This window comes from Corvus hawaiiensis, chromosome 21 (assembly GCF_020740725.1).
Source record: "Corvus hawaiiensis isolate bCorHaw1 chromosome 21, bCorHaw1.pri.cur, whole genome shotgun sequence".
Classification (NCBI taxonomy): Eukaryota; Metazoa; Chordata; class Aves; order Passeriformes; family Corvidae; genus Corvus; species Corvus hawaiiensis.
In genome coordinates this window covers 1,459,405-1,475,886 of record NC_063233.1, presented here as the reverse complement: position 1 = coordinate 1,475,886, position 16,482 = coordinate 1,459,405, and the positions used below count along the sequence as shown (strand labels likewise).

The 16,482-nt window shown below is 45.6% G+C and overlaps 1 protein-coding gene across 6 annotated transcripts in view; it reads right to left on the bottom strand.

The window, feature by feature from the left end:
* Positions 1 to 16,482, bottom strand: part of DENND1A (DENN domain containing 1A) — a 160,161-nt gene that overhangs the window by 2,972 nt on the left and 140,707 nt on the right. Inside the window, exons 20-23 of one of the 6 annotated variants that reach the window (XM_048325598.1) lie at positions 12,825 to 12,884; positions 8,418 to 8,506; positions 3,326 to 3,454; positions 771 to 1,026 (exon numbers count right to left, since the gene is read on the bottom strand). In XM_048325598.1, coding sequence (XP_048181555.1) covers positions 771 to 1,026; positions 3,326 to 3,454; positions 8,418 to 8,506; positions 12,825 to 12,884 — 534 coding nt within the window. The remainder of the gene's footprint in view (positions 1 to 770; positions 1,027 to 3,325; positions 3,455 to 8,417; positions 8,507 to 12,824; positions 12,885 to 16,482) is intronic. The other 5 variants (XM_048325599.1, XM_048325601.1, XM_048325602.1 and 2 more) reach the window with 5 other exon arrangements.

The window sequence follows — 16,482 nt, the reverse complement described above, 5'->3', positions numbered from 1 at the left end:
CGGAAGAGGATCTGTCCCCAGGCTGCAGGCAGTGCAAAGGGACAAGAGCATGTGACCAGGAAGGACAGACAGGAACCAGCCAGGAACTCTGCAGCTCCAATTCCAGCTCTGCCTCCAAGGGGTTGTTCAGCTGGGACATGCTGTGCATCTGTCACAGCCCAGTAAAGAGCACATACCTGTGTCCAAGGCACAGAAGCTGAGGAGCCTTAATTGCTGCATGGAAAAAGCTGACAAATGAAATATCTGACTGTAACACTAAATTCAATATTATTCTAAGGTAGAAATGGCATTTGCTTCTTTAATGTCAGATGAACATCTTGGAGTCTGCTTTAGTTTAACACTTTCTGAGCTATGGACCTTCACAAACAATCCTGTTTTCTTCAGAGGGAGATTGTTCAAATGATGCTTAGCCCAAAATAGCCAGATTAAAAAAAAAAAGTTTGGAGGGCACCTGAAAATTACCAATTATTTATTCTCACTGCTGACCATCAACTTCAAAGATAAGTGTGTGTGACAGCCACTGGAAAAACAGATTCTGAGGAACAGGGCAAATATTCCTTCCTTCAGAAGGAAAGGCTTTAGAGGAAACAGTTACTTATAACTGAGTCGCATTTAAGCCATTTCTTAATTCAGCAATTAATTTTGAAACACATGAGCAAACCCCTGGAAATAGATGATGATGATGATTATTATTAGGATCCACCTAATAATATGAAAAAGTTCCTCAGAATGAGCTCTGGGCCACCCCCAGGACACAGGAACCCCCTGACCTGGTATTCAAAGGAGCAGCGCTGCTCCACCTCCTCCTTGGGTGTCCGCAGATCCTCCAGGCTCTTGGCCTGGCTGAGGGGCTGGGGCTGGGCTTCTACTTCCAAGCTGGGGAAGATATCTTCCAGGAGGTTGACTTCTGAGGCCTTGCTGGAGAGCAGAGGGCTCGGGGGCAGCGGCTCTCTCGCTTTCTCTGGGCTGCCCACGTCCTCTCCATCGGCACTGTCCGACTCCTTCAGAGCCCGGTACGGCTGAGGCCTGGCACAGAACCAAAAATCACGTTGCAAATGACCATATTTCTAATTCTTTGTTTTGAACACAATTTCCTAAAGCTGGATGTGTTACAAAGGGCTCCCCAGTAGCAAAATACAGCTCAGATAGCCCCCGTGCAGAGCAGGCTGGGAGCAGTGCCCGAGGGCAGGGGGACATGCAGAGGGGACCTGGCACCTGAGGGTGCTCAGAAGGGCAAGAGCCAAGTGGGAACTGCTCAGAGGAAAGCTGTGGTCATGCAGGCACAGCCAGGCTGAGGAGGGAGCCCTCAGAGCACGGATGATGGGACACCAGCTCCCCATGCTGGCTGTCTGGGCTCCCCTCGGGCCAGGCACGCCTCTGCACCCCATGTTTGCAGGCACTGACATCCTTGGGCTTTGAGCTAACTCAGCACACAACATAACTCAGTGTTTTCCTGCAATAATTGGGAACACTGTGTAGGCTCCAATGATTTCATTGGTGTCATCTTATCAAGAAACACCACAATCCATTACGGAGACACCTCCTTTGCATTCCCAGCCAAGGCTGAGTTAGCAGGATGCTTCTCTTGCACATACCTCAGCAAAAAACTGAAGCAGCCCATTTGCATTTTGGTGTGTGTACAGAGAACAGCAGCACGATGTGCATCCAATTAATAACAAACAAGTGCCACACATGGCTGTAGGGATTGGCACCTGACTGGCAGCCAGTTGTACTGTGGCATTTAAACAAGCCTTCAATTTAAAGAAAATATTTGTGAGACCTGCAAAAACACATCCTGTGGAAGAACCCTCCTCCCCTTTCCATATTTTATCATAGTACACCTATGTCATGCAAATTCACACAGAGCCCAGCTGGCTTCCCTCCCCAGCACACACACAGCAGGCACTGAGCCCGCACCAGGACAGGGGCACTGCAGGTACCAGGCAGACAGTGATGGCACACGGCCTCAGGAGGGGATCTCACAAACTTTGGTTGTGTCATTAGTCTCACATCACTCTAGGTCACACTGCAACTCCCTAAGGGATATTCTGCAAACAAAACTGGTCTCCTTTACCCGAAACACAAGTGGGGGAACATTTTCTGGCCCTATCCTACTGAACCTCTCCATCCCACCTGCCTGCAGTCACATCCCTTCCCTGTCAGCCCCTGAACCTGTGTCTGCAGCACACAATGGATTTCAGCAACTGCAGACCCCTCTGTCCCACTGGCAACCTCCTTCTCCAGCCTGGTCTGACCCAGCTGTGGCTGCCAGGCTTCAGCTGCTCAGCTGTGACTGGGCATCATCCATCTCCCAGCTCCTGAACTGCCTGGATGTGGCATCATGTGGATTTCTGAAGCAGCAGCTCACGGTACCCCAGTGCCTCTTCCCAAAGGTTCTGGTCAAACCAGTGACTGCATTTGTTAAAATAATGAATGCAGCTCTGTGCAATTTATCTCCCTTTCATCCCCTAGAAATCCTCGAGCAGGCGAGGTTAGGAAATAACAAATCCTCTGCTGACATTCAGTGAGGGCTCAGCTCAGAGCTGCCCGCTGGGGTTGGGATGTTCCAATAGGCAGCAAGAGGGATTTAGTGCAGCTGAACCCGCATCTGGCAGGGCCCCTCTTGCCTCACATGGGCACCCTGGGCAGGCCGTGCTCCTTCCCCTACCACGGGCACCGTGGGCAGGGGACAGAACCCTCCAGCCACAGCATCAATGAGCAGTTGTGACCCGGCTGTTCAGCACCATCTTTCAAGACTGAGTTAGAGGTTTGGGAATGTACAAGTTACAAAGGCAAAAGCTGGATACAAATAGACACAACAAACTTCCTGCTTCTTGTATAATTGTCAGATTGTACTCAATGCCCTCAGAGGACACCTGCAGGGATGTGATACCTGACAGAGAGCCAGAGAGGCTGGATTCAAACAGGTGACACTGGAAAAGGCTGACAACTGCACTGGAACGAGGCGCACAGGACAACCCAAAAGCACAGCAGCACCACACAAGAATGAACGGCGGAAGGTTTGGACAGGAGCACAAGCAGCATGTTGGAACAAAGGACAAATGGAAGGGTGACATCCCACAGAGCTCGAGTCGATGGAAGCCCATAAGCTGTGTGTTGCTGCAGTGTTTCATGCAGGAGGATGCTTTTTCATGCTGCTCAACATCAAAACAAACAAGCAGGAGAAATGCTGGCCATTCATCAAGCACTGCACAGAGACCCCAGGAGTATCTCCAAAATCCCAGAACAGGAGCAGGTGCCCTGAGCAATGCAAACCCCACTGTTTGAAGCTGGCATGAACACAACAAAAGAGTAAAGGATAGACCATTCGAAAGGAGCAGAGAAGAAAAAGTTTTCAGAGAAGCCAGAGACAGGATCCTCTTCCTGCTGAAATTCATCATCAGAGGAGTCCTCAGAGAGGAAGACTGTATAGTGTCGCATGGGCTTTACGAGGCTGGGGAACAGGAAGAGAAAAGGAAATTATTGAGTGGTCACAGTGACAGCTCCTGAGGAGAGAAACCAGGGGCTCCAGAGACCCAGATCATCCTGACCCCAACTGACTGCACAGCGGAGAGCTCGGCAGGGAACGCTGAGCTCTGCTGCCCAGGCACAGAACACAACCCCTCTCCCAAGGGCAGGGTGCCATGGGATGCCCAAGGGAAGGGACCGCTGCCCACAGTCCCACCACAGAGCAGGGGACAATACAGAAACCACATTTCCCCACCACGTTTCCTACAGAGCTGAGCACCTCTCTGTACTTCAGACAGCTCTGCTCCTCTGGCTCTCTGAGCTCTGACAAACATTAGATCTCCCTCTCTGCTTTACAGACATTTAGTCTGATGCACAAGAGGAGCTGACTCCAGGGTACCAGTTCCTATTTGTATCTATTTTTCACATTTGAAACTGCTTCACTCTAGAATAAAACCTAAGCTGTCCAAGGATTGGTATGAAATGCAGTTTGTCAAGTAAGGTGTATGTGTTCCTTTCTTCAGCAGTTAACTGAGAATCAGCTCTTAAAGATTAGGTCAGGGAAAGAGAAGAGGGCCCGAGTTGCCACTGCCAATGAATGTTTACTCACAGTCAGGTCAGAGCTAATTAATAAAAAGTCTCTAACAGGTGGCAGTGGCTGCAGCCGATGGTATTAAACCACAGTCTGCGTTATTCCAATTAAAGCTGGTGCATTGCTTGCTTTCCCCTCTCCTGCTGGAACAGGTATCCAGGGGAAGGAAGTGGGGCTACTGCAGCAGGAAACATTTGTTATAACATTTTTTAAACTTTTTTTTTGTTAGAAAGTGACTATGAAAAAAATCAATTTACACTAACAAAAAGCTCCACCTAAAATAAATAAGAAAGCAAAGATACTTAAAAATATTTGTTTTGTACTTAGATACGTATATCTGTGTTCCTTAGAAGAGGAAATTACCATCTAACGTGATTCCAGAAAATCTAAAATTATGTCCAGAAATCCAGAGTCACACTAAATTTCCACATATCCTGCTGATACACTCAATGTTTGGTAACTACATATAACAACTTAACTGGTACATTCCCTCAGAGCACTGCTCAGGTACCTTTTGTTTGCCTCCAGATATGCCTCATCCCAATGCACTGTATGGTGTGCAATTCAGTGAACTGGGAACAAACTCTGAAGAAATAACATGGATTGTGTTGGCCAGATCACCAATGGCACTGCAGTACAAAAAAACTGAACTACAGTGCAAGGTAACAGGCTCCGGTTTGGTCATGTGGCAAGAGCTTAAATGAAAAGAACAAGCCCTGAGTTTAGCTGTTGCTGTGCTCTGTCAGAGATTTCAGTCCAAGATACGGTGTGAACAATCTAAAACTGTCCAAGTGTACATTTTTTACTGGCTTGAGGCAGTAGAATGCACCGAAAGTGCTTGTTCCCTCATTAACCGAGCTCGGGAGCTCTCCCGCGGCTGCCCCTGCCCTCACAGGACCCCTTGCACGGAGAAGTGCGAGAGCAGAGCTGCGGGAGAGGGGCTGGAGAGGGGAAGGGAGACGGGAAGGCAAGGGAGAAGGGAAGGGGAAAGGGAAAGGGAACGGAAAGGGTGGGACCCCACCCTGTGGCAGGCTGCCGGGGCTGCGGCTGCCCCGGGGCCGCTCCGTGCCCGTGGCCCCGGGGCTGCCAGCGCCGCCCGCCGCAAGCCCCGTGTCAGCCCCGGCGCCGCGCGGCCGGGACGCTCCACGGCGCCGGCACCAGAGCGGAGCGGGGGCTCCGTTTTAATGAGGAAGATCTGCATCTCAGGAGCTTTTTTCATGTGTCAGGATGCACGGACAAAGCAGCAGCACATCACGTTGGCCAAAAATGAAATGCTGACAAATGTAGATATTTCAAATTTAATTGACACCTAAACGTACTTGAGATAGAAAAAAATATATATATACAGAAAATGGGAGTGCAGGATATGGGAATTAATAAGGAGAATTCTGCAATAATTCAAAAGGATGTTTTGGTTATGAAAAAATTAAATTTGTATATTTTATTACAGTATTGCTTTTCCCTGAATATTGAGATTATGGCACAAAGGGGTGTATGGACTTATCATTATTCTCCAAAAAAGGGCTCCCCAGATTTGAGGAAGTATTATTTTTTATTGACATAGTTTTTTAAAGAACAGCTACACAGAAACTCTAGGGAATTAAAGAATTTGTCCCTCTTAGACAGTAAAATACAGAGAATGAGGGATTTGGATGCACGGGCTTTTTCTTGCCGCTATGAGAGAGGAGGCTTGGGACTGCGGAGATTACCTGGGAACTCTTCCATGTGAACACAGCACAGACCTACCCGTGGAATTCCTTCCTGCATATCCTGCACAGTCAGTGTCAGTCAGAGCTCCCTGCTTGGCAAGGCCATGGAAAACCTTCAGCACCCCCAACTGCTGCGTGGTGGGGCCCTGAGAGCCCGGTTACATCTGGAATTTCCAGTGCCCTGCGAGCCTGTCCCATCCCACACAGCTCCACCGAGCTCATCTCAAATCCCGGGCAGTGCCCGCTGGGGCACTCCCAGTGCCAGGCAATGCAGAGCTCCTCTGCCAAGCCCTCCGGGGCTGCTGCAGGGCCACAGCGGCCTGTCCCAGCACGGGCTGCAGCCCCGGAGCTCTGACACCCCGGGCACTGGGAGCCTGCCCTCCCAGTGTCCCAGTTCCTTTCCTCCCACTCCGCATGCCCTGGAGCCAGCCAGGACACAGATCCCGGAGCACTCTGGAAGCCTATTCCACATGTAACAGGAAATCTTGCTGGGGTGTAAAAGGGAGCTCTCCAAAAACTGCCTGTCTGTTAAAAATGCAACATCTTCTTTCTGTGAACAACTGATTTGTGTCTAAAAGAGGCACATCCCACGTGTCAAGGGCTGTCCCAGGTGGTATCCAGCATTTCCTGAGCTCTCCTCTACAAATTATTCCTCTTACCTTAGAACCAAAAAAGCTTTCTAAAAAATTATAATTTTAGATTTCATGACAAATTTTTAAGAATCAGACATCACAAATCTTGAATTACTGACAAAATTCTACAATCCCCCAACTTGTTATTGAAATAGAAAAAAAACCACCAATAATTTTGTTGGGGAAACAACAGTGCTTCCCCTGAGCTCTTGTAAACACACTGGTTTAACAACAGACATGAGCCATGATCTTGGCTGTTCTTTGCAGTCACTGCTCCTGATCCCCTGCACTTTAACTGAAGACTGACTAGAAAATGAGCACAGACATCCCCAAAACAATGTATTTCTTTTGCACACATAAAAAGAACTAACTCATATAACTAAAGACATAAATTTCCTAATCCCCAGTGCTACCAGGTAAAATGAGTGAAAATATGTATTGTGGTTTTGTGTTTTCACCCATTCTAATGTTATCCAAGAGAGGGAAAACAGTGTGAATTTTTAAAAGAGATAACACCTCTCTTGTTTCCATTTCAGAACACTTATACAAAGATTACTTCTTACTGGGACAGAAAAAAGAAAGTTTGTGGGAAACATCATGAAAATTCTGTATTTTGTGAAAACAGCCTAACTGCAAAGACTCACTAAAATTAGCAGCAATAAACTAGATCCAAATAAAATAATTAAAATACAATATATGTCCAGCATGTTTACCATTCATGTTTATGTCTGATAGTGGCAGGAATTGAAGATACACTTTAGCAGTGAGCAATACTGGGATGTCAGCAGCTTTTGAACCCAAACATGCAGAACCCTCCATAGCAACACACATAAATGTTAAATTGATTCAATTATCCTCCACCTACATGCAGTGAGTCATCAGATTAAATATTAAGAAAATGCTTCTAGTTTTAAAATCCCCATCCCCACAACCTCTGTGCAGGGCCAGCACAGCCCTTTGCAGGAGCTGCATCTGATCCACAAGAGGGCAACCAAATTCCACTGTAAAATGGACAAATATTCCTGTACAACAGAGAAGTCACTGTTCAGTTTAGGCCAAAGCCAGAGTATACTCCCACTCTGGGGTGGCTGGAAAGAGCTGTCCATGCACTGATGCCCGCTGATGTCCCTCCAGTGTTTTTGTGACACACGGCAGTGTCCCTTGAGCTGTGCTGGCAACTTCAGAACATCCACAGTTCAATACATCCATATTTCAGTACATCCATTCCCTGCTCAGGGCCACCCCAAGGGCCCATTGCTAACTCCACTCTGGCACCGTCAAGAATCTCCAACACACACACCCTGTCTTCTTTGCAAAAATCCCTGCATAAGTGACATTAGTGAAAGTGCCTGAAAAAGCCTCCCTGAGGTAACAGAACGTGCCTATACTGGTGTGCACAAGAGAGACACAGGAAACCAACACCTTTTGTCCAGGAGCAGTGGGCTGCAGCAGCACAGCTGCTTTGGATCATTCCCCCTTCACTGCCACAGCTAAAGGGGGAATAAATTTGCTGGTACTGTGCAAAGTGAAGCCCTACAAGCCCTCACCACAGAGCTCGCACAGACATCACAGTCCTGTTAATGCACCCCAGAGACAGACACAGCCCCTTCTGCCATCACTGTAAAATAACCAGTTCTGCACCCTCCAGGTACAGCCCGGCAAGAACACTGCATCTGCAGGGCTGGAACTGACAATTTCCTTGAAAGAAAAGTGTAAAACAAAACAACAAAGAAATAAGCAAACCTCCAACACCTGAAAACTTTCACTGAAGAGGCTGATCAGAGTGTGTGTAACTTGGCAAACCAGAATTTTCCCACAAGCAAACTTTGGTTACTTGCTTTTTCACACTTCCTCTACAATGGTCCAAAACATTTTTTTAAAAATCAATTTTTTTCTTAGTTAAACTTAGTTAACTTTGATCTGCAGTATTTTTTAATGTCTCCTTTGGTGAGTCCCAGTTCTGAACACGCTGTTTGCTGATGCAAGTAGAGAGAAGCAGAGCAGCACAGTACTTACTGTTCTGGGCTGGGCACTGAGGTCCTCCGGCCCTCCACACCAATGTTGCTCTTGGGCCTCTTAACCACATGAGGTCTTGGGGGGCGAACCTGCAGCATGCACAGAGACATCTCATCAAACGCTTCCCCTGATCCAACAGCAGACCCAGATAACAGATGTGGAGAACCATCAGTATCCTACAGGGATCTTCCATTCGGTGTTGCTTTGTCTTTTGTGCCACAACAATGTTACACATGAATGTGGATACACCAATGAATCTAAAGTATTAATATAAACCACATGGCCCCATGACTTGCAAATGAAACATATATCCTTGTCACTAACTATGTGCTATTTGCTATGTCCTGTTTGGTATGGGCTGAATTTTGGAGAAACGATTCCCTAAGCATGAGCTTCCCCCTGCGCAGCCAGTGGCGAGAGTAAAGTTGGTGATGTCCCTGTGCTCTGGACATCGCACTGGGCAGTGGGGCTCAGCTCTGACACCACGACCCTTCTGGCCACCTGCTCCTAGGAACCCAGCTCCTCAGGTGAGGACTTCTGTGTAAGGGAGCGCTGCAAAATGTGTACTTAGGATAAATGTTTTAACATTAAAAACTCAGCTCCTTCTTTAAAAATTTGCTTTCCTCCAGCAGCTGAACACAAACCCTCGCCAGCCATATCATCATTATCACTCCTGGTATTACATTAATCTTTTGTTGTCTGTAATAAAATCCAAAGCTTTTCTGTGGAAGATGATGTTGCTGCCAAACCAATCTCAAATACATATCCATCATCACTTTCTAATGTATGGAACTTCAGCTTGATTTCTGACCAGGATCTCCACAAGCAAAAACCTTATTTCACAAGCATAAGCCTTATTTAAGGAAAGGAATAAGCACTTGTGCTCAAAGTTTGTGTATGTGCCAGCCTACACTGGTGAGGAATCCTGTGCTGAAATTACCCCTGCGAGTCAAATGTGGGAATTTGCAGCATCAGGGGCAGACTGTACACACCAGTTTCACGTGTTTTGCTAAGAAAGTACAACTCTACCTGAAATAAGAGTTTGCTCTGTTGGCTCAGCTCAATGCTAATCTCAACAGAAATCCCCAAACACCCAAATAAAGTTGAAAATACAACTCAGCTCCTGACCTCCCAGAGCCTGTGCTCCCTTAAGAGGCACAACAGAAAGGAGCTGTTCATGGCCTACAGTCTGAGTGCTCTGGGGTGACTAAGGAAGTTTTAAAAAATATTATTTGTTGGGGGAGGGGGACTTTCCAGGTTTGTTTTGGTTTTGTTTTTTAAATTGTTCTTCCCAGGCACAAAAACCTCAAATTTTCCTGCCAGGAGAAAGCCACCAAATTGTGTGTAGTGCTTCTGCCCTACACGCCAGTATGCAAAAAATAGCAGCAGCATTATTGCACTGAATTTTCATTTCAAAGGAAACGGTGCACAGCAGATATGATGAAGAAATCCAGAGCTGTATTGCCACTATTTCTTAGGAAAAAGGGCTTATGAAAAGGTCAGATGTTAAGGTCTTGGAGATCAGTCCCCACACAAGGCTGCTCCTCTCTACAATAAAGACAGCTTAAGAATGTGAATTTATAGCAGGAATGGAAGGATTAAGTTTGTGGCAACTTCAACTGAACTTGCAACGTGGTGAAACATGGGGAAAAGAACAACAGAGCTAATTAGAGGAGCTGAGCTGTCAGAGCGCAGCAGAATGGCTCGGTGCCAACAAACAAAAGGAATGGGCTGGCAATCAGCAGGATCGATGAAGAATACTGCTTCATTAGGGCTGATAAAACAGGGAGAGACCGCAGAGAGGAGTGCGGGAGAGGGGGGCGACAGGCAGCAGGAACGGGGGAGAGGAAAGCGTGAAGGAGAAAGGGAAAGAGAGGAAGAAAGCAAGCTGCTTAATTAAATGGGAGCTGGGAGCTGATGTGTAAAGCTGGCCTGTCAGCATGCTGGGAACACTTTCACCTTTCGGGTGGGTGTGCTGCCGAGGAGGGAGAGAGATGAGAGTTTGGGGTGGCTCTGGGGGCCCCCAGCCCGGTGCGGGGTGACAAAGCTAAGCGGGATTTAGAGCATTGTTCACAGGGAACTGCAGGGAAAAGCCAGGTATCAAGTCCATTCCTTGCGGGATTTTGAGTCTCACATAGCCACAGAGGCAAGGTTAAATGCTTATCAAATGCAAAAGTATCAAAGAAATCCCATTACGTGAGCACACAGCCAAAAGAAAAAAGGTAAACTTCCAGGACAGAAGGGTTGAATGTGCTTATTACTGCCCCCATCAACTTTATGCATAATTATTACATTTTAACTTTTTCTAATTGAATAAAGTTTCCAAACAGCCACTATTAATCCAAACAGACCTCCATTAATTAGAAGCAACAACCCTCTCTCTTTCATAATACCACCACCACTCATTTCCAAAGCAGCAGAATGCAAAGAACATCTCTGTTCTGCTTCCTTAACCTTTCTTTGGTCTGTGTTTTTGGCTTTATTATTAGCAATTACTCATATTGCAAGCGCTAGTGCCCATGGATTCCTCCTTACAGCACAAAGTACTTCTCTGGAATTCTGGTATTATGTGGCCTGGTCTCCTCCTTCAGTGCTTGTGTACAAGGCCAGGATAAATCACTTGCTGATACCCACCTCTGTAGGAGCTGCCAAGCCTGAGAGGGAAAAAGCAGCCTGCACAAAGTATTATTTACACATACAGAAATGTGTTGCAACTACTAAAAGCCAAATAACAGTTCTGAACAACAACAAATTTATGTATATTTTGTACAAGCATATTTTTGGGATTGATTATAATAATTTACATTTATCTTGAATTTCCCCTTGATGAATGAAGCCTTTCTGTTCCACTTACTGACACAGCCAGAGGAATGCAACAGGAGCTTTCATTATAACATTTCCAACCTTTTATCAATCACATTGGGAGCAAAGACAGTTGAACCAACCATGTTACAGTGAGGACTATTAATACACTGCAGCTGGGAGATTAAACAGTCTTAACAAGACTTCCACATAATAAATGACTCCATTTGAACAATATAGTTCAGCAACTTCGGTACAGAGGAATCACAACATGCCCCCTTACACCTGCCAAATGTGGAACACGAGGGCATGGAAGCACTACAGGAACCCCACAGTACACATGCAAAGACTGATCCTAGTGAAACACATCTGGGAGGGTCTCCCATGCCCATTGCATTTAAGAGAACACACATAATCATAGACAATGCTGCTTTTTAAACACAGAAAACAGAAGTCTTCACGGAAAAAAAACACATTAAAATGACTCTGTTAAGCTAAACACCCAGAGTTAAAAAGAGGGAGGAGAAGAAACACATGCCACTGAAATGTCACACAGGAACATGCACCAGAGACCAAAAGTTAAAACACACACCCAGTTGCACTTGTTAACCAGTTACCTGCTCATCCAAAACACATTTTAACAAGTTTTAGCAAGATTAGATTTGAAAACTTGCATCTCTCTCTTTCTTATGCATGTATGTGTATGGATAAGGAAGCAAGATTATTTAGGGGGAATTATATTCATAAAGCTGAAGTCCTGAATACACATAAGTATCTTCCACGGCTGTAGCAAAAACCAATACCCCTCCTAAATTGATACGTCTTGCCTGTGCTTCTAAAGAAAATAAAAATCTACTGCAGACCCAGCAGGGTGCCCAGTTTTAACACCATCCTGCACAGTCCATAGGTAAAAACTGTCCTACAGCGAGTGTTTTGGGGGAAAAACTGCTGAGATAAGGTATCCCTGCCTAACACAGTAAAGGCACTGCACTGTCAGTAATTTCTGTGCAGTTCTTCCATGGAAGAGTCCCTTCCTCTGGCCAACCTGCCGTCCCTTTGTTTTACACCATGGAATTACCCAGTGTGTGTCACCCATAACACAGTGCCAATGTTCTACTGCCAAAGATCAACCTTGTTTTCTTCAAGTCTATTCACACATCTGGCCCATGGAGAAGAATTAGGCATCCCAATTAATTTAAAGAGTAACTTGCAGAGAATAAATATTTTCTCTTCAGGCTTCTGCTTCCTTTCAGATTTGAGTTCAGTGCAAGTCTTCAAAAGCTCACTGGCTAAAAACTTCTGCCAGCCAGTCTAGCAGAGCTTTGTGTGTAAGAAATCACTGCAAAAGTCAAACCAGACGTGGCCAGAGCAGCCCCAGTTACCTGCAGAGCTGCCCAAGAGCTGCAGGGCTCGCCAGAGAAAAGCAGAACAACCGCGGGTCCCAGGGCTGTGCCGCAGCAGAGAGAAGGCAGTTTAGGAGCATAATTCACACATGGCTTTTGTGCAGAGTTTGACAATCCAAACTACCAGGGTTTAGTAGTGCTACGAAGAGCATAACTCAGGCAGTGTTAAGCTGTGGCAGCGAAACAATCTCCAGCTACTCACGGGCCTGGAGGACCGCTGGATCTTTGGGGGCGGCGGCCGCGGCGGGCAGAGTCTGTGCTGCTGCAGCAAAGTGGAGACTAAATTAAAGTCACCTGCATGGAAACACTGCTGATGTCCTGGCAAAAGTGGCATGAGCATGTGACAGCACGTGATTACCTTCATACTCACCTCACAAAATCCCATTTTTCTTATTTTGTTTTTCCAAACCAGTGACAAACCTCATGAGCCACAATGTGCCTCGGCAGCACAGGTACCGTGTCTGCCTGGGCCGAACTCAGCTCTTGTCACACCAAAGGCAGCAGGGACAGCACTCCAACCAGACAGTCAAAATTTACTGACACAACAAAGATGTTCAAGGTGGAATCTTGGACCTTGAGGTCCAAGTGCTGTAGACTACATTTATGCAAATGGAAACCAGGATATTCAAAAACACTTTCACTAAAATCTCAAGTGATTTTTAGTACTAGTGAAAACTTACGCAGAAAGCCTCAAACCAGACATTTAAGAGCATGGAAAAAAACTTTTCAAGCACTTAAAGGTGAGCTTATGTTCAGATCCTGTCCTGGATTGGACTCCGAAGTGACCAACAATTACAAGCCAGACCTTAAAGCATCATGATGGCCTAGAACTCAAAACCTCTTGTGCAAGTATCATTTTAGTTCTGTGTAAGTGAAAATGAACATACTACAAATACTCTATATATCTATATTTAAATAAACTACTCCTTTGCAGGAGCCAATTCTTTCATTTCCTTATCCTGTCACTAGATTATTTTTTCCAGCTGAGATTTAGATATCACCTATCTAAATCCTCTCTGATCAAAAAACAGTTCTACGTGTTTCCACAATAAAGACATACAAATGCTGCTTTGGGAAAAGATTAAAGGTGTAGAAGCCTTTTTTGTCTCTTGGACTTCTAGCCAGGCATCATGTTCACTCCCAGAACTGTGACCTCAGTGCTTGTAACAACACAGGCAAATCCAACACTCAGTTTCCAATTTCAGTTACCCAGTGCTGCCAACAATGGAGTTTGCTGGGAGGTTTGTATGTGCTGCACCACACACTGCACTGCCGAGCCCCACATCTCAGAGCAGGGTAAGACGGAACTCCCCACTGGCAGCAGTGCTCTCTGCATTGAGCAGGGACAGGCCTGGCTTAACACAGGGCTGTGAGCACAGGCAGGAGCAGGCCCAGGGCGGCGGGGAGGCACCTGCAGGGAACAGGGACTTTACCAGAGCCGCACTGCCAGTGTTGGTCCTCCTGTCGGTCACCACAGTGGGATAAGCAAGCATGTTCAAACTCTCCGTGTTTACTGGGAGAGCCACTGATTTGAAGTTAATTTGTTAATGCAGCAAAACACATTGTTTCTAAAAGGTCAGCAGGTGAAGCTGTGTTGGAATATCAACTTAATTACCCGGGCTGTAGGGATGAATGGGCACTAACCAGCACATGGCTGCAGTGCTAAAAGCTGCTAAATTGCTATTCTAGGTATGGTCCTAAATGTATGTACTACAGCTTTTCCTGTGAAGGGGAGAAATGCCTAAATTAGCACTTTCTCACCAATAGCTGTTTACTAGCATACCTTTTTCCTCTGGATATTTGCTTAATTGTCTTGTTCTAAATACTTCTGAAGCAACAAGACAGAAAATTTGCAGAAAGCCAATTTTATGACTGCGGATCTGGCACTGCTTTACTAATTATCAGACAAGTGACTTTAAGCTATGAGATGCTGGAGCAAGAAAAATCTTACATTCACTTTTACACTATCAAAATACTATTTAAAAATTATAGATCCCACATCTCATAAAGTAGCTATTATATACCCAAGGAACTTTCGCAATACAGCTATTTAGGGTTTTATACTAGAGAAAACATTACAAAAGGATAATTTTTCATCTGCAAGGTAACAGCCTGTGGGCAGAATATTATCCCAAACTAATTGTGGATGTCTTCTGAGATTTTTTTTAAGGTGGTATTCAAAACAGAGCCTTGTGAGTAAATTAGAGGTGCTAGTTCATGTGTAACAACAAGTGCAACCAGAAGGAAACGCTCAAAGGAAACACAACCAGATGAAAACGGGTTTGTCAGTATGTGGAGAAAGAAGTGTTTCTCTTTCTCAGTTAGCAGTGAGGGTGTTTCCAATAATTTCCAAAGCAAAGCTTTTCTACATGAGTATCTTGTTTCCTTCCAAACTTGAGGACTGGTTTGAAAATACTTTAAAGCCAATCAGCCATAGGAGAGAGATGCCTTGTGCTGGATGAAGCCAGGCTCACACACACCAGGCTGCAAGAGACCTGAAGTGCTGACTTTGGGAGAACACGCTGGACCTCAACTGAACACTCAATTAAAAAAAAAAGGGAGAAAATAACAACACTGAAAAATGTCTGGTACCTAAAAAGATTCAGTAGAGAAAGCAGATGGAATCTACGAGGCAGCTGTTTTATTATCCATCCAGATCCCTGCACAGCACACTCTGCTTTTTACATGCTCCCTTATGTACAGCTCACAAACTGGGATGACAGGAACAGTGTATGCTTTACAGCATATATTTTTAATTTACACTCTGAAATACTTCAACAGAAATCTGCTGGGTCCTGTGATAAAAATAATTTCCATGTTTTAAGGGATGCCTCATTCTTCAAGCCACATTTGTAGATAGGGAAGGTAGAACAAGTCTGGCAAAAATGCAGCAACTCCTAAAGTCAAAATCCCAAAACCACGGGAACACCACTGCGGATTATTAATGTTGATAACTGATGCTATTCTAAAAACTCATGCCTTAAACAATAAACTCCTGGGCTGTAGAACTGAATGGTACTTTATTTTTTTTGTCTGCAATTACAGAAAAAAAGGGAAGAAATTTGAAAATGACATGCATATATTTTTCTATGTGTGTTCAGGAGCCTCAGACAGGCCATGCCCAAAGCAGCATGTGTTGTTCTGTGATGTAGATAGGAGGAATATGATGGTATCTGTGGTTAAAGGCCTGTCAAGACTTCTGATCACTTCCCAGCTCCAGCGACAGGAAAGTCCCTGTCCTATGCAAACCAGCAGTAAAACCCACAGAAGGTGGTATCAGTAAAATCTGAGACTGTGACCACTTAGTGGTCCACTCTCACTTTCTGCCTGCTGAAGCAGCTGAACATCCACCCTGACCTCCTCCCATCTATACGTGCACTCAGTTCTTCTAAAAAAATGTAAACCACCCCATAACCATTAAACTGATACAATCTGACACTTTGCAGTTTGAGAACTCCTGACATTTTCCAAAGGAGATGCCTGTCAACAGCCTCTTATTTACCTGGCACAGAGCCCAGGTACCACAGTCTGAAAGCCACTGCACACTGAGCTACATGCAGTTGGTACCTCTTCCCACAAACAGGTGCCTACAGAACACAAAACATTTAATTCAATTTAGAGTCATTCTGGTTCAAAGAAGCCTCACACGTGTTGATTCCATTTTGTTCCCGCGTAGTGAGGCCCTGGACAGGAAAGGATCATGCTGCAGACAGTAACTACACAAGGCAGGAGCAGGCCAGGGTTCTGCTGATCCCCTTTCCACTTGCTCTGCTCTGGTCCTGCAGAGCTTTGCCATCCCTGCTCCTCACTGGGCCTTCCTTAGCAATTTACTCCAGCACTCACCACCATTTGGACAAGGG